Source organism: Stigmatopora argus, chromosome 14, assembly GCF_051989625.1.
Source record: "Stigmatopora argus isolate UIUO_Sarg chromosome 14, RoL_Sarg_1.0, whole genome shotgun sequence".
Taxonomy (NCBI): domain Eukaryota; kingdom Metazoa; phylum Chordata; class Actinopteri; order Syngnathiformes; family Syngnathidae; genus Stigmatopora; species Stigmatopora argus.
The window spans coordinates 2,550,484-2,576,675 of NC_135400.1; the positions used below are offsets into that span (position 1 = coordinate 2,550,484).

At 47.8% G+C, this 26,192-nt stretch overlaps 1 protein-coding gene across 8 annotated transcripts in view; it reads right to left on the reverse strand.

Annotated features, from left to right (window-relative positions):
- Window positions 1–26,192, reverse strand: part of LOC144088570 (amine oxidase [copper-containing] 3-like) — a 132,797-nt gene that overhangs the window by 16,344 nt on the left and 90,261 nt on the right. For 4 of the 8 annotated variants that reach the window (XM_077619057.1, XM_077619061.1, XM_077619060.1 and 1 more), the window contains 4 exons: window positions 12,517–12,635; window positions 11,143–11,309; window positions 4,282–4,414; window positions 3,332–4,169 (listed from right to left, as the gene is read on the reverse strand). In XM_077619057.1, the coding sequence (XP_077475183.1) occupies window positions 3,885–4,169; window positions 4,282–4,414; window positions 11,143–11,309; window positions 12,517–12,635 (704 nt within the window). In that variant the 3' untranslated portion in view covers window positions 3,332–3,884. Of the gene's footprint in view, window positions 1–2,188; window positions 3,305–3,331; window positions 4,170–4,281; window positions 4,415–11,142; window positions 11,310–12,516; window positions 12,636–18,684; window positions 20,326–26,192 lie in introns of those variants that run through there. The other 4 variants (XM_077619059.1, XM_077619052.1, XM_077619056.1 and 1 more) reach the window with 4 other exon arrangements.

A 26,192-nucleotide genomic window follows, 5' to 3' on the forward strand; every position in this document is an offset into this window, starting at 1 on the left:
ATAAAAAAGCATCAATAATAACCTCATACAATTGAAATATTATTTAGGAATATAGCCATATTTTACTCACAAGAAATCCTTTTTATCTGTACACAATATCCATCCTCCTTTTCTATCGCCATCGAAGCTAATGCTGAAAGTCGAGCCTGTCCTGTCGTATTTCTGGCATACTTTTTATTAGATTTAGTGCTGAATATGTTCGTTCCCGGTTGTGACAGGCTTGCTTGATTCGGAGTTTTCCGACCTTTCTTAATGATGTCCAGCTTTTTTTCTTGAAAAGTCCGTCTTGAAAATGGCTTTGACAGTAAATCTGCAAACAAATCCATTTCCAGCCGTTGCGGGTTGACAAAAACAATATATTTGCTTGTGCAGCTCGCTCCAGATACAGTTTGGTAGCTCTGGCTAGTCCACTCGGTACACGATCAATTGGTCGCCGGTCTTTTGGTCGCCAATCTTTTGGTCGCCGGTCTTTTGGTCGCCCGGAAGGTTATTGATAATTACCATTTAAATCTTTGCTCAAATTCCCTAAATACAAACTTTGAATTACCATTTAGTCATACTTAATGCCCTAGTAATTATTAGGCGAAAGAAAAGTGTCCGGTCCACTATGAACATTCACAAGGTAGAACACAAATAAAGCACACCGAGACAGATGAGTGAGATTTTGAAGCTTCTGCAGAAGGAGAGTAAGGAGGTGGTGGGTCCGACGACTCTACTTCTATAGAAAATATTTTACTTAGGGCAAGATTTCATGACATACAAATTCTCTATGCTAAGGGACATACACATTCCCTGTTACAAAGATGCAACGCGACAGTGACACCGATGGTGGTGATACTGATGATGTTAAAGGCTACATATAAACAAAGGACATACCCTATTACAAAGATGCAGTTTTGAAACCGATGGTTGTGATGTGGATGGAAGGTATCTATGACATGGGCATGACATGGATTGAAGGTGATGTCATAGATGTGAAACATTATTTGATTACTTTTCAAGAGTATTTCACAAAAAGCTCAAAATTTCTCGGACTTTTATTGTTTTTTGTTGGAGAACTTGTTAAGACCCTCACTGACGTACCTTCTTAAAGGGACAACGCATGTAAATACAAACTCTTATACACTCACACGTCGGCTCAGTGAAACTGCTCATGGCCATTGTTGGCTTTTATTGATGCGTAGACTGTGTTGTTTTACCTTGTTTTGTCGCCTGTCTTCTGGTCGTCGGTCTTTTGGTCGCCCGGACCAACGGGCGACCAAAAGACCGGCGACCAAAAGACGGCGACCAAAAGACGGCGACCAAAAGACCGGCGACCAATCGACCGCACACGGTCCACTCTATCACTAGCCAATCATAGCTGGTGAAAGCGATGACGTATTCCTACGCCTGCGAGAAGGCATTGGTGTCGCCAACTCGAAATCTGATTGGTTAAAGCAACAGTTTTATCGATGCTTGTTTTATGCAGCAGAGCCTGCAGAACTGATTGTGAAGGCCTCAAGGCAGATTTCTGACTCTGGCAACAAATAATAGCTGAAATGTGATTGGTTAGATGCTTAAATATGAAAACACACATCTGGAAGCAGCGCAACCAGGGAAAAAGGAATGAAAGGAAGCTGACAGACAATTTGGAATTATTTAATAAGTATTCATGGACAAAACATAATTAACATCAGTCTGTGATTCAGATATTTTTTTAGGCCAGCAGAGAAGGCCTTGCAGGCCCTGACGGTCCACCACTGCTGAAAACACTCATTGCCTCTTCAGTCCTAGGGAAATTATGCCTATCCTAAATCAATTATTTTATCTAAACCAGCCAGTTTACTTAGGCAATCTTTCTCCATTTTATTTAGATCACCCCTTCTTTTCGTGCGAATTTTGTCCTGCAGGTCTACAATTTTATGTATATTAAGTTGGCCAGCAAACCCATATTTGTTTATCCATAAGTTTAGGTATTTAACCCTTGAAGCGCTTTGATTTTCGACAAATTTCCAATCTTTACACGGCAGCCGCTGCTTCGGATCGTCTTGTTATTCGATCTCCCCATTTTGAAGTTAGGTGTGCAATTAGGGCAGTAATTTCCCCGTTATTATTATCTTCTCCTTCCTCCTTCGTTTGTTTTCCTTCGGTTATCATTACACACGCAACACACAAGTATACTCTCGGAGCTTAAGTAACGACCGGCTTAGGTACAGGACAACCGATGCCCTTACAGTTTTATAAACAAATACTCTGTCTCTTCACCTGTTAGTGACTAGTATTTACAGGGTTTTACTATCGCCATCTCCCGGACGGGATCTTATCCATTTCTCTCACAAATGGACCTTCACATGAATGCTTCCCCCACATTCGGAAACTCCTCACGAATGCAAAAATTCATGTGTACTTACCAGAGATGTCTTCAACTCTTTTAGGATGAGTCTTCAACCGTCGGGAATCCAGGCGCTCAGCTAAATTCCAGCCCGCAAAGGGTCTTAGATGCCGTGGCCACGGTCGTTCCCAGATGTCGACTCAGCGCCTGGATTCCTTCGGTATATTGATTCCCAGGCTCGACGGACCAATATGATGCGTTCACCAATAGGCATTCCCAAATGCACACACTAATATTGAGAAAAGACAATCTTCGAGGTTTTTCTTGCAAGGAGAAATCGAACCGTTCAGGTGTAGACCCAGGTTCCTTCTGGCGTCACACGCTTCTTTTCCTTGTTTATTAACTTCAAGGACCCGAGTTACAATGGACGTCTCAACTCTCAAGGGAGGGATGGGAAACAGAAGTGAGACGTCAAATAGTCAAAACAACTGAAGGTCATGTGCAGCCGTAGGATCTTCTCCACATTCCAGCAGTCCAAGTGGATTCGGCTTCCCTTTTTTTAGTCTAATTAAGGAGCAAAGCATTTACTTCGTTTCAAGCAAATATATAATAATGTAAGACTAATAACCCTAACATCTGTTTTTAAAAAAAATATTTAAATCAAGCTGAGAGGAATTATTTTCACTTTGAGTATATACTTGGAGTATTCACATTTTTTATTTATAGATTATATTTAGTTATAAAGGGAGGCCCGGTGGAGCGAGTGGTTAGCATGTCGGCCTCACAGCTCTGGGGTCCTGGGTTCAAATCCAGGTCAGGTCCACCTGTGTGGAGTTTGCATGTTCTCCCTGGGCCTGCGTTGGTTTCCTCAGGGTACTCCGGTTTCCTCCCACATTCCAAAGACATGCATGGTAGGCTGATTGGACACTCTACATCACCCCTAGGTATGAGTGTGAGTGTGAATGGTTGTCAGTCTGCTTGTGCCCTGCGACCCTAATAAGGATGAAGCAGTTCAGAAAATGAGATGAGATTTTGTTGTAATACATTATAGTCTTTTCATATGCCTATAACTGTTATATTTAATAAATACACTTATTGATATTTGCACTTGTGTACTTTTATTTTCGTATAGGTGCAAAAACATTAGTATGGTATGTAGTAATAATAGGGGTGATTCTACTTCGTCGTTTTTCAATTATCGCGACCATGTCTGGTCTACATTATGAGGGATTAGTGTACACTTAAGACACCAGATTGGTGAAAATGTATCCTCTTTATCAGTTGGAATGAAAACCTGCGCCCACCTTTGAAAGACCGGTTTGAACTTGATAATAGAGAGCCGTTGTGAGCAGTTTTAAGGAGGTTTTAGGTATTCGTGATTTCGACATATTCACGGCCGTGTGTGTACCCAAACCTCAGAAAATGCAGAGGATCAACTGGTAACCACAGCTGCCAGTGCTTCACTGTGAATTTTGGATGTTTTTTGGAATTAAGTTGTTGCTTAAAATATTATATCCAACTTGGCTCTTTAAAAAAAAGAATAAAAAGCGAGAAAGACTGTGGGGAGGAACTGTTAGTCCGTAGATTTCATGACACCATCAAAACCATTGTAGGTGAAGGGTTCCAGCACTGGGCTACAGATTTCGCGAGCTAGGCAGCCCATCCTGTTGTATTCACAGCTTTTTACACTGTCTGGACTTATGTAGATTCCATCAGCAGAGTGAATGGAAGGGTCCTCATCAAAGTAGTTATGTGGTTGTAGCAAGACACCACCACCATTGCCTATAGTTACGGTGTTGGGGATATCCTCTGCATGAGGGATGTGGAGAAATCCAGTGGTCACCCAGGCAACCAGATCCTGTAAACATTCAGACCATTTTGCAGTTATATCTCCTTGAAACACCATCGATACATGTTCAATGTCTCAGTTGCACTTTTTGTTGCAGTATTAGAGAATTTAAACACTGTACCTCATCTTCAATATTTTCATTGTCTTCAATGAACATGCTGAAGTCAACTGCTGGCTTCCAAATATTGTTTTGGTTATACAAACTGCTGCTGGTCTGCTCTGAGTCTTTATACTTACTAATGGCAACTTTATACCTACACAGACAAGCAGAGGAGAAACCAGGTAAATGACTGATTTTCAGAATAGTGGTGGATTGTTACGGTCGTGGGTGGAGGGCCCCGCAGCAGGCACAAGGACAACTTTAATCATGGCGATTTCTCTTTATTGCAATGCACTCAGAGTCAGTATGACGTATTGCTGCGAGATGCTGTGAGGCCGGTGACAAAGTCGAAAGTAATGTGGGACCAAGGGCGGCTCGGGATCGGCAGTGGAAGGAGAGGACCAGAACTTGGCCTGTTGGAGGACTTACTGCGGCCACACACGTGGCAGGGAGAGATGAATGAGTGGGAATCCTCCCTCATTGTTGGCCACCAGAAGCGTTGGCTCAAGACTGCCAGTGTGCGGGTGACTCCCGGGTGGCAGGTCAGGCAAGGGGTGTGGGCCCATTCCAGTACCCTGGAGCGAACCGAGATCGGGACATACAAGTTCTTCTGTATACCTCCTCTGTGGTCAGGTGCCACATCTTGGGCCCCGAGAACCTCGACCTCAAGATCAGTCCTCATGGTCGCTACTAAACAGGAGTGTGGAAGGATGGGAGTAGGGTTCTTCTCAGAATCCGAGGGTTGGAAAACGGGACAGTGCATCATGTTTCCTGTTTCTAGAACCTGGGACATAAGACAGCATGAAATCAAATTTACTAAAAAACAAGGCCCACCTTGCTGGTACTCCAAATTTTTTTGGTCGGTCCAAGCCACAAATAGGTGACGTGGTCCTTCAAGGTGGTGCTTCCATTCCTCCAAGTCTAGCGTCACTGCCAGCAATTCACAGTCCTCAATTCAGTAATTGAGCTCCATCGGATCAGCCTGTGGGAATAGAAGGCACAGGGGTGCCCCTTCCGATCGCCCAGTTTGTACTGTGAGAGGACAGCACCTAGCCACAATTCCAAGGTGTTCACCTTCACAATGAACAGCAATTTGGGATCTGGATGGGCGGGCACGGGAGCCGAGGTAAATCAGGCCTTGAGGTCACAGAAAGAGGCTTCTGCTGCCTTTGACCAATGTAACAGGGACTTGGTGGCTGTGAGTGCCGTGCGGGGGGTTGCAATGTGGCTCTAGTCCTTAATAATTGGCTGTAGAAGTTTGCAAACCCCAAAAAGTGCTGTAAATCCTTCCTTCCTCCTGGCCTGGGCCACTGAGTGATGGGCGTCACCTTCGCAGGAACCATCCGCAGTTCCCTGTTGGCCAAAATTAATCCAAGAAAGGTGGTCTATGAGACATGGAACTCACACTCGTCGGCCTTCATGTAAAGGCGGTTCTCCAAGAGCAGCACTAGCCACACGTGCTATTTGTGGTCTGTGGGGGTGCGAGAAAGGCCAGAATATCATCCAGGTACACAACATAAATCAATCCAGCATATCCCGAAGGACATCATTCAGGAGCGCCTGGAAAGTGCAGAGTCCAAATGGCATGACCAGGTAGTCAAAATGGCCCCGGGGGGGTCTGAAGGCCGTCTTTCATTCATGTCCCTTCCGAGTGCTAACTAGGTGGTAGGTGTTATGGAGGTCCAACTTGGTGAAAATGCGGGCCCTATGAAGCGGAGCAAAAGCAGTTCAATGAGAGGCAAAGGATACTTGTCCTTGAAGTTGATGCCGTTGAGACCCCGGTGGTCAACGCAGGGGCGCAGAGAGCCGTCCTTCTTCTTTATAAAAAAGAATCCTGCCTGCCCCAACTGGGCCTGCGGCCAGTGCGTCAGAGATGTATCCCTGCAGCGCCTCCCCCTCAGGCTGTGAAATGTTAAAAAGACGCCCAATGGGGAGAGAGGCACCTGGCAAGAGATCTATGGCACAATCATAGGGCGTTGCGGACGAAGCACCTTTGCATGGACCTTACTAAAACCCTGCTCAAAATCATGGTAACAGTCCTGCACCGTGGCCAAATCTGGGAGGTATGACCTTGGAGGAAAACTCGAGGGCGTACGAGTACGATTGGATTGGATAACTTTATTCATCCTGTTTTCGGGAAATTTCGTTGTCACAGTAGCAAGAGGGTGAGGATGCAGAAATAGGAAAGGCATTTTAGACATAAATAGATAGGCAATAAGTAAGTTAATAAATAAATACATTAATAAATATATAAATAAATAAGCGTGTTGCTGAAATATATATATATATATACAGTGGTACCTCGTCATACGACCGCTCGTCATACAAAATGCTCGTCTTACGGGGGAAATTTCGATCGAATAATTCGCCCGTGATGCGGTCAAAATTTCGTGATGCGACCAAGCCAGGCGGCCATGGCATTTTTTTTGCATATCTTTCGTGTATAACAATATTTACGAGCACCGGATGAGTTATTCAGACCAGGAAATGCATAACACGCATGCGCGGTGAAAAGAGGGCTTTCTGGGTAATGAAGTATATTCGTGCACACAACGCCGACAGGCAATGGCACTCAGAACTTTACCCACAATCAATACGTGGGTAAGCTCAGCTGCTGCGTTTCCTATTATTTTTATCTAATACGAGGAGTATTATATTACTTCTCGTTGGCTGCTCATAAGAACATCAGGGGCACTGGCTCGCAACAGCATCCCCGGTAGCAACTCTATCATAGGCGCCGTTCGAGGGGATGCGAACACAGATGCTATAAGCTAAAAGGGAGCCAGTAGCCAGCGCCCCCGAAGCTCCCATGAGCAGCAGAGCGATCGCTGATAAAAGACTCCTGCTCGTTGGCAAGTGGTCGTGCGTTATCCGATTGTGAGGACATTTGTGTGCATCATTTTCGGAATATTTTGAAGGGAATAGTACGACAGCAAACAGCCCATCGATAGCGAACGTGAGGGTGGAGTGCATTGTTGCCGTGGAGAAAGTCCCCCCGAAATGCCCCCCCCCCCTCCGCCTCCGTGTGTGTCGTCTCTCCCCTCCGCGAAATGTGTCTAATTTTACTCCTATTAAACACATGAATACTATCAAACCACTCGCTATTTATTACTTTGTCAATGTATTGCGAATTATAAGAAATAAAACATTTTTTCAATCCAATATCCTGTTTTGGGTGTTTTTTTCAGAGTTGGAACGAATTAATTTGTTTCCCATTCATTTCAATGGGAAACTTCCGCTCGAGTTACGAGAATCTTGTCATACGAGCTCAGTCCCGGAACGGATTAAGCTCGTATCTCGAGGTACCACTGTATATATATATATATATATATATATATATATATATATATATATATATATATATATATATATAGAGAGAGAGAGAGAGAGAGAGAGAGAGAGAGAGAGATGTATATATATATACATATACACACATATATATATATATATATATATATATATATATATATATATATATATATATTCACATACACATATATATATACATACATATACACACATACATACACATACATATATACATATATATATATATATATATATATATATATATATATATCCACATACAAATACACACACACACATATATATATCCACATACATATACACATATATAAGCACATATATACATACATACACATAGATGTACATGCATGCATACGGTAGGTCTTAACACTGAGCCATTTTTTTGTTAAAGAGCCTGACAGCTGATGGGAGGATCTGCGGAAGCGCTCCTTCCTGCAATGAGGATGCTGCAGTCTATTGCTAAAAGAGCTTCGGATGGACTCCACAGACTCATGCAGGGGGTGGGAGGTTCTGTCCATGATGGCCATCATCCTGGTCAGCATCCTCCGCTCTCCCACTTCCTCCACAGAGTCCAAAGGACAGCCCAGAACAGAGCTGGCCCTCCTGACCAGCTTTTTCAGCCTGTTCCTGTCCCTTTCCGTGCTCCCACATCCCCAACAGACCACTGCATAAAACACTGTAGATGCCACCACAGTGTCGTAGAAAGTCCTCAGCAGTGTCCTGCACACTCCAAAGGACCATAGACTCCTCAGTAGGTAGAGGCGGCTCTGGCCCCTTTTATACAGGGCATCTATGTTTGTGGACCAGTCTAGTTTGTTGTTGAGGTGAACACCCAGTTACTTAAAAGTCTCCACGATTTCAATGTCTGTACCCTGGATGTTCACCGGAGTGGTCTGTTGAGGATTCCTCCGAAAATTGATGACCATTTCCTTTGTCTTACTGGTGTTGATGTAGAGGTGGTTTTGCCTACACCAGTCAACAAAGGCTGTGATGACTCCCCTGTACTCCAGGTCGTTCCCGTCCGTCACTCGTCCAACAATAGCGGTGTCGACGGATAATTTCTGGAGGTGGCAGGTGTCTGTATTATGTTTGAAGTCTGATGTGTAGAGGGAGAAGAGGAGTGGGGAGAGCACTGTGCCTTGCGGGGCCTTGTGCTGATCACATGTCGCCATGACAAAACATTTATTCACAACATATGGTACGGAAACCTGGTAAAACAAACTACTACCAATATGAAAACAATTCTCAAATGGAATTTACAATTTTTAATCCTTAAAGTCTAATTCATCATCATAATATTTCAAAAAAAATTAAAGTCTGATTAATCATCAGCAGATTCACCAAACAATTGACTCCATTCTTCTTGAGCAACGATAGTGCTCCATGGGCGGACTCGTGTCCCTGGAGCAACTTTTCTTTGTTTTTATCACTATTACCCAATAAACTTGCCAAAGGCTATTTGGAGAAGGTTGGTTTTTGTAAAAGAAGGTAGATTATCGCCATTTGTCAGACAAAGACAGGTTTTAGGTCTCCTTTTATACATAACGGCTGCGGAGGGGACTTTTTCACCGGCAGAGGGCAGTGTTTCACCGGGATTTGTGTATAAAGCGCACCCGAACTTTGCTTCAGTTTTTCTTATAGAAAAATAGATTTCGTGATGCGACCAAGCCAGGTGGCCATGGCATTTTTTTTTTATATCTTTCGTGTATAACAATATTTACGAGCACCGGATGAGTTATTCAGACCAGGAAACGCACAACGCGCATGCGCGGGGAAAAGAGGGCTTTCTGGGTAATGAAGTATACTCGTGCACAGCTCAGCTGCTGCATTTCCTGTTATTTTTATCTAATACGAGGAGTATTATATTACTTCTCGTTGGCTGCTCATAAGAACATCGGGGGCACTGGCTCGCAACAGCATCCCCGGTAGCAACTCTATCATGGGCGCCGTTCGAGGGGATGCGAACACAGATGCTACAAGCTAAAAGGAGCCGCTAGCCAGCGCCCCCGAAGCTCCCATGAGCAGCAGAGCGATCGCTGATAAAAGACTCTGCTCGTTGGCTGCTCATAAGAACATCGGGGGCACTGGCTCGCAACAGCATCCCCGGTAGCAACTCTATCATGGGCGCCGTTCGAGGGGATGCGAACACAGATGCTACAAGCTAAAAGGAGCCGGTAGCCAGCGCCCCCGAAGCTCCCATGAGCAGCGTGGCGATCGCTGATAAAAGACTCTGCTCGTTGGCTGCTCATAAGAACATCGGGGGCACTGGCTCGCAACAGCATCCCCGGTAGCAACTCTATCATAGGCGCCGTTCGAGGCGATGCGAACACAGATGCTACAAGCTAAAAGGAGCCGCTAGCCAGCGCCCCCGAAGCTCCCATGAGCAGCGGCGCGATCGCTGATAAAAGACTGCTGCTCATTGGCAAGTGGACGTGCGTTATCCGATTGTGAGGACATTTGTGTGCATCATTTTCGGAATATCTTGAAGGGATTAGTACGACAGCAAACAGCCCATCGATAGCGAACGTGAGGGTGGAGTGTTTGTTCCGTTTACGAGTGCGTTGTGTGGAGAAAAAAAAAACGAAGCCCCCCCGCCCCTTTTGTGCCCCTCTCCCCTCGGCGAAATCCGCCCAATTTTAGTTAGATTAAACACTTTATTTCTATTAAACCACTCGTTATTTATTACTTTGTCAATATATGGCGAATTATAAGAAATAAAACATTTTTTTCAATCCAATATTCTGTTTTTGGTGTTTTTTTCAGAGAGTTGGAACAAATTAATTTGTTTCCCATTCATTTCAATGGGAAACTTCCCCTCGAGTTACGAGAAACCATATATTTAAGAAAATGTAAATACTTTAAGTACTGTACTGCCCAAGTCCTGTTCGTCAGTTTCGAGAGGCATTGCATGATCAATGGAATCTACAGGAGGCGCAGTAGGGGAGCTTTTCAGGAGGAGCTTTTGCGAGAGGTTTTTGGCGCATAAGTTGATGGGGAGTTGTCACCGCTGTTTTTTTTGTACAAATACGCTTTTGTACAAGGACATGAAACTGTCAAGACGATTGCCGTATTCGATTGCTATGACCATGTTGTCATCAATCTTCAGAACCTGTTGTTGCAAATTCCATGCCATATTGAACACAGCAACCTTGTGCATCATCACAGGGCACGACAGCTTACTGCTGCCGACTAGTGGATATAAGTAGAAGTGGAGTCAGCTATTGCTTATTTCAACCAAAAACACACATGTAATGGTTGATTGAGCAGGATTGTGAATCAATACGGGAATCGTGCAATGTTATATTGCAGAATCGACTTTTTAAACACCTTTAAGTTTAATGTGTCCATCATATACATATAGCATTGAAGGCCCTCGAATCAAATCGTATCAATTTGAGGCAGACATTGGAACAATGGGATGTATCAATTTTGTCAAGAAAATTCAGATTTTTATATTGCCAGAACATTTCTGATTTTACTGGGCTAACACTTTAGTTTGCTTGCTTCATGTTTTTTAACCTAGAAGAAAAAAAACAAGTAATAGTTTTTTCTTACCGGGCCCAGGACATCGCTTTCTCATCTGGCTCACTTTCTGGGAGGTGGTCTCCATTGAAGCTCATAACTTGGAGTCTATAGGAACGCTGATGGCCCCAAGCGTTGTTTTTTTTGCTTGCAATGTGGAGGTAGCGAGGAATTTTTGTACCATGACGGAGAGCTGCCTCCTATAAAAGTTCGTCCAGAAAACACGTATGGATTAATTTTCTGCACTTCTTATCCTCACAAGGGCGGATGATGCTGAAGACTATCCCAGCTGACTACACCCTGAACTCATTGCCAGCCACTTGGCTCGGTACAAACCAATCACACTCACTTTCATCGCTAGATAATTTGCAAAGCCAAACTAACTACAGACGCTCCCCTACTTACGAACATTCGAGTTACGAACAACGGTACATACGAACAGGTCTGCAAATTGCGTTTATGTCGAAAAATGTTCGTAAGTTCGATTTTGTATTGCGCACCTTTTTCCGAGTAGTACTTCTTTCCGCCGCTAATACCGACGCCTGGCGCTGTGAGAGCTCAGCTCAGCCTGCATCTACCTTCTTCTGCCCACTTCGTTGCAATGCGGAAGTGCGTGAACGTATCTCCAGTGCGCAAAGAACCTTTTTCATTTTTATCATTAAATATCTCGTGCATCCATTATTCATTATGGTTGGTGAAAAGCGAAAGGCTTCTATTGAGGGAGGTGCAAGGAAGAGGCAAGATTATCGCAGTCTACATTAACCACGATATGCGAGGGATTACTGGAGTTATCTGGGATATGCTCCAGCATCCACGCACCCTTTTGATGATAAGTGGTTCAGAAAATGAATGAATGAAACATTTGGCAAAGTAGAGGATTTCTGGAAATGATTTCTGAGTGTGGGAATAATATTATTTAACACATATGCAACATTTATCAACACTGAAAGTGTCCAAGAAATGTATAAGGGCTGTTGCTAACATTTTTTTTTTTATAACATGAAAATAATTGAATTCATTTATGAAAATAAAGTTGGTGGCCCGACGGCTGAGTGGTTAACGCGTCGGCCTCACAGTGGGGGACCTGGGTTCGAATCCAGGTCAGTCCACCTGTGTGGAGATTGCATGTTCTCCCCGGGCCTGCGTGGGTTTTCTCCAGGTACTCCGGTTTCCTCCCACTTTCTAAAGACATGCATGATAGGCTAATTTGACACTCTAAATTGCCCCAAGGTATGAGTGTGGGCGTGGATGGTGGTTTGTCTTCTTGTGCCCTGTGATTGGCTGACCACCAATTCAGGGTGTCCCCCGCCTCTGTCCCGAAGTCAACTGGGTTAGGATCCAGCATCCCCCGGGACCCTAGTGAGGATAAAGTGGTTCAGAAAATGACATGAGAAGATAAAGGTTTACCTGTTCTGTCTTAAGTTGCCTCTCAACCAGCTGGGGAATCATAGTATAGTTATCAGGCATCCATGGTAATGTTACATTTACAAACTCCATATCTTTGGTCTGGAACACATTGTTCACACCTGGACAAAAATATATCAAATAAATGTAAAATATTAAGTCCGTAAAAATCAGGCTCTGAACTTTCTTAATGCATATGCATGTTAGGGCCTCTGCTTTGATCTGCTTTAGTGCTGTCTTTTCCTGACCGGGTATTGATAAAATAAACCTCCTTGTGGGCCGGATTCCTACCATGACATTGGTCAGGTTTTCAGCAAGGACTGCACAGTGTCACTTCCCCCTCGCCGCCCCTACAACTGCACCACCAACTGCCTTCCAGGAGAGGCCCTTCCCTTTATTCACCATCTCCCAAGCACAAAGGGAGGTAATCGTAAAGGTATATATAGTAGTACCTTGAGATACAAGTTTAATGCAGTCAGGCACTGAGCTCGTATGTCGATTTACTCATATCTCAAATCAACGTTTCCCATAGAAATGAACGAAAAACAAATTAATTCGTTCCACCCCTCTGAAAAATCACATAAAAACAGGATATTGGAATGGAAAAACATTTGTATTTGTTCTAATTCGCCATCTATTAACAGAGTAACAAATAACTAGTGGTTATGATGTTTAATAGTACTAAAATTAGATGGATTTCGCGGAGGGCAGAGAGAGGGACATAGACAGACAGAGAGAGAGAGAGAGATACTTTTTGCACGGCAATGCGCTCGTAACATAACATAAAGAAATTTAAATGAACTTGGATTACGATACAGACACTCAAAAATCAATTTAATCCAACCTTACACTAAACTTAATTCTAATTTAGTTTTAAATTTTATACCTTTCTTCTCCCGGGTTGTCTCTATTTGTCCCGCCTCCCCCCTGACGTTCAGCTGTAGTTTTTAAAAGGAACCTGTCGAGGGTTACATTTTTTGTCTTCCCTTAAAAATATTGCGAAAATGATGCACACTATGGTCCTCACAATAGGATAACGCACGACCACTTGCCAACGGTAAGTAGTATACACCACTCGTATTGGCGAGCAAGCTCCGCCACGCGTATACCATTCTGCACTGACTAACTACTGTACTTATGCATCTAGACCAGGGGTCTCAAACTCGCGGCCCGCGGGCCAACTGCGGCCCCCGTCTTAATATGAAAGATTAATGTTCGTGCGGCCCGCAAGATTGATATGAATGACACTTGTTGTGTTCGGAGCTGAATGAACCAATCACGGTGAGGTATACGGCTCTGGAGGGCGGGACATCGGCCGGGCTGTCCAGTGCCTCGCTCACTCACTCATTCATTCCTCCAATCAGCTGGGCGGAGGAGAAGCCGTGAAGCCGATCACTCCGCTCGGCGCGCACACTCCTCCGCTGCTCTCAGCATAGAACTGAATGAGGCGCTATGATCCGTGATCCAGCCTGTGTTAGTGTAGCCATCTCCGTGAGTGAAACGGAGAAACGGAGAGCGAAAGTGCGCATGCACCACAAACCCGAGCGACTGAACGTGAAAGATCAACCCGAGACTCATTCCAAGTGGAAAAACATATTACAGAGCCCCAGAGATGTCTCTTTCAAAGCCTGGCATGAAGAGAAAGGTCGGTGATGAGCACAGACAGTTTCAAGAAAAGTGGGGAGTGCAATATTTCTTTGTTGAACACAGGGGCACCCAACGTGTCTCATTTGCACTGAAAAAGTTGCGGTGCACAAGGAATACAATTTGAAATGTCATTATACAACAAGACATGCTGAGGAGCACGAAAAATACCAGGGAAATGAGAGAGCCAACCAGGTTGCCAGTCTTAAAACATGTCTTCTGAGGCAACAGGATTTCTTCAAGAAGGCTACCAAAGACAGTAATGCAGCAGTCGAAGCTAGCTACGCCGTTTGTGAGTTGATTGCTAAAGCAGGAAAGCCATTCACAGAAGGTGAATTTATCAAAAAGTGCATATTACAGGCTGCACATATTGTCTGTCCAGAAAAGAAAAGTCTGTTCAACCACATCAGCCTTTCTGCCAACACCGTGGCAGAGCGCATTTCTCACCTGTCAAGTGACATTTATGATCAACTGTGTGAGAAAGCACAATGTTTCAGTGTATATTCAGTGGTTCAAGCGGACCATGTGCCTTTTTGTGAGCACATACTTGTGTGAGAAGCTCTTCTCCACCTTGAACTTCAATAAGTCCAAGTACAGGTCCAGACTTACTGATGAGCATCTTCAAGCTCTACTGAGGGTCTCCACTGCTTCCTCCCTCAAGCCAAATGTGACTCAGCTATGTGAGAAGAAGCACTGCCAGGTCTCTAGCAGCAAGGAGTAGGTAAGAGAAGCCGTGTTCAGAATATTTCATGTTCAATGTTCCATTCAAGTTCAGAAAGTTAAAGGTTAAAGAGCTGTTAATACAGACATTTGAAACGGAATAAAAATAATTCATTTTCTCTACTTAACCAGCCAATGTATATCTACTGTTTGCTCATTATTATTATTATTTTATATTTGTACTACTGATTGATTGATTTTTTATTCATCTTTAAGTTAATTTATTTAATTCATTATTTCTTGTTAAAAAATAAAGATATTTGATAACGTTGGAATGTTTTATCAGCGCTTTTCTTGTGGAAATCCTGATGCGGCCCAGTCTCACCCAGACTCGGCCTCTAGCGGCCCCCAGGTAAATTGAGTTTGAGACCCCTGATCTAGACCCTTTACTACAGTTCATTTTGGAGGCCAATGCCACTGAAACCGTAATGGACCCTATTTTGTCTCGTAATAGGTTTAAGTCAGGACTTTGGGAAGGCCATTCGAAAACCTTAATTCTAGCCTGATTTAGCCATTCCATTACCACTTTTGATGTGTTTGGGGTCATTGTCCTGTTGGAACACCTAACTGCGCCCAAGACCCAATCTTCGGGCCGATGACTTTAGGTTATCTTGAAGAATTTGAAGGTAATCCTCCTTCTTCATTATCCCATTTACTCTCTGTAAAGCACCAGTTCCATTGGCAGCAAACAGCCCCACAGCATAATATTACCACCACCGTGCTTGACGGTAGGCATGGTGTACTTGGGGTTAAAGGCCTCACCTTTGCAATTGCAGGCTACTCATTTAGCATATCAAGGAACGTCAATATTTAGGATGCATTTTCAACGGCGACTGAAATAAAATATGCAAAAGTCACTTGTAACAAAAGAGAAAATGGCAACATGCAATCTAGGCAATGTAAAAATGATGTTTGGAGCAGCCATTCACCCTTTACTATAGATAGCTTCTTCGGCGCTGAGAGATAAAGCGATGTCCTGACCTCTGACCTTTCACCACTATTTTCACCGCCATTTTTTAATAGCAGCAAAAAATCGCAAAAAAGTGAATTCGCGATAATTAAGGGAACACTGTAATATTTCATTTTAGTATAACCACTCAATAGTTATTTGTTACTCTGTTAGTCGATGGTGAATTACAACCAATAAAAATCTGTTTTTCGAATGTAATATCCTGTTTTTGGTGTTCAGTTCTATGGGAAAAGTTGATGTGAGATACGGGCTTGGTCCAAGAACGCATTAAGCTCATATCTCAAGGTATTATTGTATTTTCTCATCTCATCTCATTTCATTTTCTGAACCGCTTTATCCTCACTAGGGTCACGGGGGAGTGCTGGAGACTATCCCAGATGCCTTCGGGCCAGAGGCGGGGGACACCCTGAATTATTGGACAGCCAATCACAGGGAACAAGGACACAAACAACCATTCACGCTCACACTCACACCTCGAGGCAATTTAGAGTGTCCAATCAGCCTAGCATGCATGTCTTTGGAATGTGGAAAGAATCCGGAGTACCTGTAGAAAAACCAAGAAGACCCGGGGAGAACATGCAAACTCCACACATGTGCACCGACCTGGATTTCAACCCAGGACCCCCACTGTGAAGCCGACGCGCTAACCACTCAGCCGCCGGGCCGCCCTACTGTATATTATATTTATTATATTGTTGGACCAACTTGGACGGCCCGGTGGGCGAGTGGTTAGCGTGTTGGCCTCACAATTCTGGCGTCATGAGTTTGATTCCAGGTCGGTCTGTCCCCTCCTGCCCTGCGATGGGCTGGCAACCAATTCAGGCTGTCCCACACCTGCTGCCCGTAGTTTGCTGGGATAGGCTCCAGCACCCACCACGACCATTGTGAGGATAAGCGATTTAGAAAATGAATGAATAATGAATATTTATGTTGTTGTTTTTCTTTCCGGTTCATATGAGTTACATGAGAGAGAGAGAGAGAGAGAGAGAGAGAGAGAGAGAGAGGGAGGGAGGGAGGGGGAGAGAGGGAGAGAGAGTGAGGGAGGGAGGGAGGGGGAGAGGGAGGGGGAGAGAAAGAGGGAGGAGAGAGAGCGAGAGAGGGAGGGGAGAGAGAGAGAGGGTGAGGGGGAGAGAGAGGGAGAGAGAGAGAGGGAGGGAGGGAGGGAGGGGAGAGAGAGAGGGGGGGGAGAGAGAGAGGGAGGGGAGAGAAGGGGGGGAGGGGAGAGAGAGAGGGAGGGGGGGAGAGAGAGGGGGGAGGGAGATGGAGGGGGGGAGAGAGAGGGGGGAGGGAGATAGAGAGGGAGGGGGAGAGAGAGAGAGGGAGCGGCACCCTTAAAAGTTCCTTAAAAATTTTGAATTTTACAATTTCTCATGTATTTGCCACCCTAATGATTCACAATTTTCACCTCCATTTTGATGGTTTTAATAGGGAGTACAAATGTGTTACTTTAAAGGAAAAATCTTAGGAAAAATCATCACAAGTGGTATTTCTGAGATACCATGTGAATCAAAAGCACATTATTGGGTCAATATCATAAGGAAGTTAATATGCCTGTCTTTGTAAATGCAAAATATCAAATTATTCAATTTGTAAAAACAAATAAGTCTATCTTGATAAGAACCTGAGGCTTTCTAATTACAGAAATTTCAATTTTCTTATCAGAAGTTTAAGATGTTGTGGCAGCCATATTGCTTCTAATGTCAAAATATCTCAATTATTTCGATGGTTCATATTACTCCAATAGTTCGAACAAGAAATAAAACTAAAAAAATCAAAGTGGAATTTTGTTTTATTTCAAGATCAAGGCTACTCGGGTCTGACCAGTCAGAGCACGTTCAACTAGGTTTAGACGGCAGCGCCCGAGGTAAGACGACTGCCCCGGGACCGAGGTAAGATGGCTGTGCCCCGAGCGAGCAGTGACGGGAACGTGAGTTTTTTTCATGTTTTATGCAAGGTACGTACGTTTTCTTTTCTTGAATTTCATTCATGGACGTCAATATAAATTTAGTTTAGCGTTTTATCTGTCTATCTTTTCTTTTTTTTTTTAAATAAATGACCATATCGGCCACATTCGCTTGCGTCATGATGCCACGACGCCATTGCGTCGTGATGTCACGGCGCCAATGCATCGTGACGTCATCGTGCCATGGTGGCGTCAACTTGCAGTTTCGTGCATGTCGAGTTTTTATGCGCATATAAGGTGTACCCTAGATTCAGTCATTATTTTTTGTCCGACAAAAGCGGCTTATATGCGAGTAAATACGGCATGCCTATTCAATGTGAAATGTTACTTTAAAATCCAAATTTCAAAACAAGTTTTGGAATCAATTAATTTCTTAAGTAGCGGTACCACGGTACAGGTAAAATGGTTGATTCGGTTTGGTCGGTAAGGTAACGTTGCTTTTACAGGATTGTAAAAATCCAGTTTATCTTTAACCATGCAGACGTAGAAACATTTTGTATAGTATCTTACTCTTAAGAGTAAATGTAAAACATATTTATAGCATCCATTTACTGCAATAACTGATCATTTTTGTTGTTGTTGTTGCTCAAAGCGAGGCATGACTGACTATCAGTGTTTTACTTTTCTTTCATCATTGAGACAAATATAATAATACTTCAGGTCTTCACCTGGGCATATTATTCAAAACGAAATGGCAAAAAACATTATTTGTATCTCAGCAGAGTAATATGTCTTGAATTTGTATTTGATAACATAATGCCTGATAATTCAGGCACTCAATTCTTCATGAAATGTGAAAAGAACATAAAACGCAAGTTAATTAACCTATTCAGATTACTTTTTTGTTTTCCATAAAATACAACTTCTGACTTACCCAACACGTCCAAATCCACTTTGAAGTTTATGAAGTGTGTGTGGATGTTCCCCAGGACATTTTTTGCCACCTGGTGGCCGTATTTCAAACTTCTGTCCACCAGATAAGATGACGAGATGTAGCCTGTGGCGTGCACCTTGGCTTCCACAGCTCCGCTTTGATAGAAGATGAAATCCCACATATAATCATAATTTTCTATGTCAGTGATAGTCCTGAACACCAAAGCGCTGTTTACCATTCCCCCATAATTATGTGTGAAAGAATCAGAGAAGTGCCTCCGCAGAGGCTGACCAAAGTTGTGCTCGAATATACAAATTGAATTCCTGAATCTGACAGGTAATGTAACGTCGATGTAGCGGTATGTGTCAACATAAGTGGCTTCATGGGGGCAATCGGTGCCACGGACCAGTTCATGTGCGTAACGGCCGATTCCAACACTCGAGTCCAAAAACTTGACAATCATACCGGGTGTTACTGACCCATACACTGATAGGGCTTCCTGTACACTCAACTCATATGCAATCCTCTCTCCCTTAAAACACACGTCGAACACTCGCATGCCAGTAAGAGAATTTAAGCCAAAAGAAAAGCCCCAGTCCAAGTAGAGTACGTGGTTACCGCTGACGCTGAAGCGTTTACCCTGTGTGTAGAACTGTAGCGGGCTCGGCTGCAGTGGCTTTTGCTTGGGTTTCAGAGATCCATAATCCACTCTCTCCTTGTACATTATTCTTTTCACAGAGCCTTCGTCATATTTCCGTTTTAGTTCCTCCACGGTGTCAAAATATTGACCATTGTAATAAAGTTTCTCCACTCTCCATTTGGATTCATTAACGCTCATATGGTTGATGAGAACCTCGAAACCTACCGGGTGGATGTACAGGCTACTTAAGTCTCTGAAAAAGGAGACCCACGTTTTCCTTTCCCCTGATTGCACTCCACGTGGCATTTGCTCAAATGGGAGCAACAGCTGAGTCGCACCGAAGCTCTCATTCATGAGCTTTGGCATTTTAGAAAACACTTCTTGCCACATAAATTTAAACAACAAATCATGCTCCCCCATGGTAACCGTCCGTGCGTGTAGAGGCAGCTCTACTTTGTACTTCTTCAGCGTGATATCCTTGTGATAAGTAGGATTTGGTAAAGGCCCCACCACATACTCTTTAATGTGGCCCCTGGAACCATAGAAGACAACCACAGTGGCTTCGCGCACCGGCTTGGAACCGATTCCGTCCAAGTAAGACAATACCTCCCTTTTCCTGGGCAGGGAAAGGTCTATTAAAAACAAAAAGTTTTCGGATGGCTTTGTAAGCTGCCTGGTTGATATATTTAACTCCTCCCGATTGAGCATGTACTGCTGGACCTGCAAATACTCATCTAGAGTGAGATCCGCAAACACACAGCTGCGCACGTCGTGTTTGCCTTTCAGAGGATGAGCTGGCTGAGAAGAACATTTAGGTGCCCTGCTACAGTAAATGCTAATAAAAATTATATTCAAAAGAAGGGAGACCAAGATAAAAATAAAAATAGCACAATTCACCAAGGAGTTCATTTTTAGGCGGTGCGTCCAGTCCGTGCTCGTTTTGTCGCGCAAGTGTGTCGCTCACACTACACTTGTCACCAAAGTTTGGAGCTCCGACTCGCACCTCCGCGCGTCACGTGAACATACTCCGTCATCATTGAGTATACTTCACGTTAGCTCGGAAAACATTCCCTCCCTATCGAATATTACAGCCTCTACAAGCGTACACCTCCTATGGAACAAGCGCGACGAAGCGACACACGACAAACAGTGCATGTGCACGTGCACATGCGAGCCTGCGTTGCGATATCAAAGAAAACAGGAAACGGTTCTATTGCCATGGCCCTTTATACAATTTCATTTCTGGGCACTACCGGGTTAAGATGCATCGAATAGTTCCAAGCATGGCTTCGGTATGATGAAAGCCAATCATTTAAATGGCCGGCTGACAAGAATACAGTCATACCTTGAGATACGAGCGTAATGCGTTCCTGGACTGAGCGCGTATGTTCATTTGCTCATATCGCAAATCAACGTTTCCCATAGAAATGAACTAAATACAAATTAATTCGTTACCAACCTCTGAAAAAAACACCAAAAAAAAAGGATAATACAATGGATTTTTTTTTATTGGTTGTAATTCACCATCTACTAACAGAGTAACAAATAACTAGTGGTTATGGTGTTTAATAATAAAATGAGGCATTATTCAATACAATGCGGAGTTCGCGGATGGGAGGGAGCGAGGGAGAGGAGTGAATTAAAAGCAAGAGTGTGAGGTATAAACTTCCAAAGAAGTGCAGTATGTGTGTATGTGTGTATGTGTGTATGTGTGTATGTGTGTATGTGTGTATGTGTGTATGTGTGTATGTGTGTATGTGTGTATGTGTGTGTATGTGTGTGTATGTGTGTGTATGTGTGTACGTGTGTACGTGTGTACGTGTGTACGTGTGTATGTGTGTATGTGTGTATGTGTGTATGTGTGTATGTGTGTATGTGTGTATGTGTGTATGTGTGTATGTGTGTATGTGTGAATGTGTGAATGTGTGTATGTGTGTGTGTGTATGTGTGTATGTGTGTGTGTATGTGTGTGTGTGTGTATGTGTGTATGTGTGTGTGTGTGTGTGTGTGTACGTGTGTGTGTGTATGTGTGTGTGTATGTGTGTGTGTGTGTGTGTGTGTATGTGTATGTGTGTATATGTGTGTGTGTACGTGTGTGTGTACGTGTGTGTACGTGCGTGCGTGCGTGGGTGCGTGGGTGCGTGGGTGCGTGTGTGTATGTGCGTGCGTGTATGTGCGTGCGTGTATGTGCGTGCGTGTATGTGCGTGCGTGTATGTGCGTGCGTGTATGTGCGTGCGTGTATGTGCGTGCGTGTATGTGCGTGCGTGTATGTGCGTGCGTGGGTGTATGTGCGTGCGTGGGTGTATGTGCGTGCGTGGGTGTATGTGCGTGCGTGTATGTGCGTGCGTGGGTGCGTGGGTGCGTGCGTGCGTGGGTGCGTGGGTGCGTGCGTGCGTGCGTGCGTGGGTGCGTGGGTGCGTGGGTGCGTGGGTGCGTGCGTGCGCGGGTGCGTGCGTGCGCGGGTGCGCGGGTGCGTGCGGATGGGATAGATGGGATAGATGGGATAGATGGGATAGATAGAGATAGATAGAGATAGATAGAGATAGATAGAGATAGATAGAGAGAGATAGAGAGAGATAGATAGAGATAGAGAGAGATAGAGAGAGATAGAGAGAGATAGAGAGAGATAGAGATAGAGATAGAGATAGAGATAGAGATAGAGATAGAGATAGAGATAGAGATAGAGAGAGAGATAGAGGAGAGAGATAGAGGAGAGAGATAGAGGAGAGAGATAGAGGAGAGAGATAGAGGAGAGAGATAGAGGAGAGAGATAGAGGAGAGAGATAGAGGAGAGAGATAGAGGAGAGAGATAGAGGAGAGAGATAGAGGAGAGAGATAGAGGAGAGAGATAGAGGAGAGAGATAGAGGAGAGAGATAGAGGAGAGAGATAGAGGAGAGAGATAGAGAGAGATAGAGAGAGATAGAGATAGATAGAGATAGATAGAGAGAGATAGAGAGAGATAGAGAGAGATAGAGAGAGATAGAGAGAGATAGAGAGAGATAGAGAGAGATAGAGAGAGATAGAGAGAGATAGAGAGAGATAGAGAGAGATAGAGAGATAGAGAGAGAGAGAGATAGATAGAGATAGATAGAGATAGATAGAGATAGATAGAGATAGATAGAGATAGTGTTATGATCGCGCCGCGTCGTGTGACGCGATCGTGGAAGTAGGTCGACCCAAATGCAGGAGGCAGGAGAGGACGAGGCATTAGCGTGATAACGAGTCCTTTAATGCATCAACCAAAACGTGGAAACAAGCGTGGCCGCATGCGGCGCGCATACGGACCGAGGCAAACAGAAGGGCAGCAGTATAACGACCGCTAGCAACCGCTAGCAACTGCTAACAACAGTCAATGGTGGTCATCGACAGTGGACGATGGAGTGATGATCCGGCAACGTGTGATGACGCGTCGCCTACTTAAATACAGGAACCGAAACTAATCATTGAATTGGCTACAGCCGGTACGTGTCGACGGCAACCCAGGAGGGCCAAAAGGGCACTCCTGACAGTACCTCCCCCCTAAGGGACGGATTCCAGACGCCCCAAAGCCAAATGTCCATGAAAAACGGAAAAGCAGCCAGGGAGGGCGGGCGGGAACTGTACACTTGGTCCGGGGGGCGTCCGCGCCAGCCCGTGAAGCAACGAGAGGTTGGCCGGTCCGCCGGGCGTCCGCGCCAGCCCGTGAAGCAACGGGAGAGTGGCCGGTTCGGCGGGCGTCCGCGCCGGCCAGAGACGAGGCGAAGACGTGGTCGGTCCGGCGGGCGTCCGCGCCGGCCGATGACGAGGCGTGGGCATGGTCGGTCCGGCGGGCGTCCGCGCCGGCCGATGACGAGGCGTGGGCATGGTCGGTCCGGCGGGCGTCCGCGCCGGCCGATGACGAGGCGTGGGCATGGTCGGTCCGGCGGGCGTCCGCGCCGGCCGATGACGAGGCGTGGGCAGGGTCGGTCCGGCGGGCGTCCGTGCCGGCCGGTGACGGGACGTAGGAGAGGCCTCTCCAGCAGACCTCGGCGCTTGGAGAGGAATGGGAGTAGCCGGTCCTGCGGGCCTCCCTGCTGGTGCTTTGGGTGCTGGCCAAGCCCCCTGCCTTTAACAGACAACGGAACTTTAGCATGGTCGTCGGGTACCTTACCCTGGCTGTTCGGGGGGTCGCCTGCCCCCTCGGTCGGGAGGGCAGGAGGGTCATTCTCGCCGTCGCCGGGCCCCTCGGTCGGGAGGGCAGGAGGGTCATTCTCGCCGTCGCCGGGCCCCTCGCGCAGGGGCGCCGGAGAGTCCCTCTCTCCCTCGCCGGGCCCCTCGCGCAGGGGCGCCGGAGAGTCCCTCTCTCCCTCGCCGGGCCCGTCGTCCAGGGGCGCCGGAGAGTCCCTCTCTCCCTCGCCGGCCCCGTCGTCCAGGGGCGCCGGAGAGTCCCTCTCTCCCTCGCCGGCCCCGTCGTCCAGGGGCGCCGGAGAGTCCCTCTCTCCCTCGCCGGCCCCGTCGTCCAGGGGCGCCGGAGAGTCCCTCTCTCCCTCGCCGGCCCCGTCGTCCAGGGGCGCCGGAGAGTCCCCCTCTCCCTCGCCGGCCGCCTCGTCCAGGGGCGCCGGAGAGTCCCCCTCTCCCTCGCCGGCCGCCTCGTCCAGGGGCGCCGGAGAGTCCCCCTCTCCCTCGCCGGCCGCCTCGTCCAGGGGCGCCGGAGAGTCCCCCTCTCCCTCGCCGGCCGCCTCGTCCAGGGGCGCCGGAGAGTCCCCCTCTCCCTCGCCGGCCGCCTCGTCCAGGGGCGCCGGAGAGTCCCCCTCTCCCTCGCCGGCCGCCTCGTCCAGGGGCGCCGGAGAGTCCCCCTCTCCCTCGCCGGCCGCCTCGTCCAGGGGCGCCGGAGAGTCGCTCTCGCCTACGCCGGACCCCTCGTCCAGGGGCTCCGGCGCGTCGCCGCCACTTCCGGGCGGGAGAGAGCTGGGCGGGAGAGAGCTGGGCGGGAGAGAGCTGGGCGGGAGAGGGCTGGGCGGGAGAGGGCTGGGCTCGAGGAAATCATCCGGGGTGAGGCGGAAACCGGGCCGGCCGAAACCGGCAAGGATGTAATTTATCAGTCTGGAAATTGGCCAAACGGAGCTCGGCCGAACGGAGCTCGGCCGAACGGAGCTCGGCCGAACGGAGCTCGGCAGAACGGAGCTCGGCAGAACGGAGCTCGGCAGAACGGAGCTCGGCAGAACGGAGCTCGGCAGAACGGAGCTCGGCAGGCCCGCCGGGACCGGAAGCCTGGTTCGTGGCTTCGGCACGGGTGCGACTGGCGGCCCCGGAGGCAATGGGAGTATTGTGCGTGGCTTCGGCACGGGTGCGACTGGCGGCCCCGGAGGCAATGGGAGTATTGTGCGTGGCTTGGGCACGGGAATCTGCGGAGCTGGGAGCGGCGTGGTCGGCCGCGGAGCTGGGAGCGGCGTGGTCGGCCGCGGAGCTGGGGGCGGCGTGGTCGGCCGCGGAGCTGGGGGCGGCGTGGTCGGCCGCGGAGCTGGGGGCGGCGTGGTCGGCCGCGGAGCTGGGGGCGGCGTGGTCGGCCGCGGAGCTGGGGGCGGCGTGGTCGGCCGCGGAGCTGGGGGCGGCGTGGTCGGCCGCGGAGCTGGGGGCGGCGTGGTCGGCCGCGGAGCTGGGGGCGGCGTGGTCGGCCGCGGAGCTGGGGGCGGCGTGGTCGGCCGCGGAGCTGGGGGCGGCGTGGTCGGCCGCGGAGCTGGGGGCGGCGTGGTCGGCCGCGGAGCTGGGGGCGGCGTGGTCGGCCGCGGAGCTGGGGGCGGCGTGGTCGGCCGCGGAGCTGGGGGCGGCGTGGTCGGCCGCGGAGCTGGGGGCGGCGTGGTCGGCCGCGGAGCTGGGGGCGGCGTGGTCGGCCGCGATCGTGGAAGTAGGTCGACCCAAATGCAGGAGGCAGGAGAGGACGAGGCATTAGCGTGATAACGAGTCCTTTAATGCATCAACCAAAACGTGGAAACAAGCGTGGCCGCATGCGGCGCGCATACGGACCGAGGCAAACAGAAGGGCAGCAGTATAACGACCGCTAGCAACCGCTAGCAACTGCTAACAACAGTCAATGGTGGTCATCGACAGTGGACGATGGAGTGATGATCCGGCAACGTGTGATGACGCGTCGCCTACTTAAATACAGGAACCGAAACTAATCATTGAATTGGCTACAGCCGGTACGTGTCGACGGCAACCCAGGAGGGCCAAAAGGGCACTCCTGACAGTACCTCCCCCCTAAGGGACGGATTCCAGACGCCCCAAAGCCAAATGTCCATGAAAAACGGAAAAGCAGCCAGGGAGGGCGGGCGGGAACTGTACACTTGGTCCGGGGGGCGTCCGCGCCAGCCCGTGAAGCAACGAGAGGTTGGCCGGTCCGCCGGGCGTCCGCGCCAGCCCGTGAAGCAACGGGAGAGTGGCCGGTTCGGCGGGCGTCCGCGCCGGCCAGAGACGAGGCGAAGACGTGGTCGGTCCGGCGGGCGTCCGCGCCGGCCGATGACGAGGCGTGGGCATGGTCGGTCCGGCGGGCGTCCGCGCCGGCCGATGACGAGGCGTGGGCATGGTCGGTCCGGCGGGCGTCCGCGCCGGCCGATGACGAGGCGTGGGCATGGTCGGTCCGGCGGGCGTCCGCGCCGGCCGATGACGAGGCGTGGGCAGGGTCGGTCCGGCGGGCGTCCGTGCCGGCCGGTGACGGGACGTAGGAGAGGCCTCTCCAGCAGACCTCGGCGCTTGGAGAGGAATGGGAGTAGCCGGTCCTGCGGGCCTCCCTGCTGGTGCTTTGGGTGCTGGCCAAGCCCCCTGCCTTTAACAGACAACGGAACTTTAGCATGGTCGTCGGGTACCTTACCCTGGCTGTTCGGGGGGTCGCCTGCCCCCTCGGTCGGGAG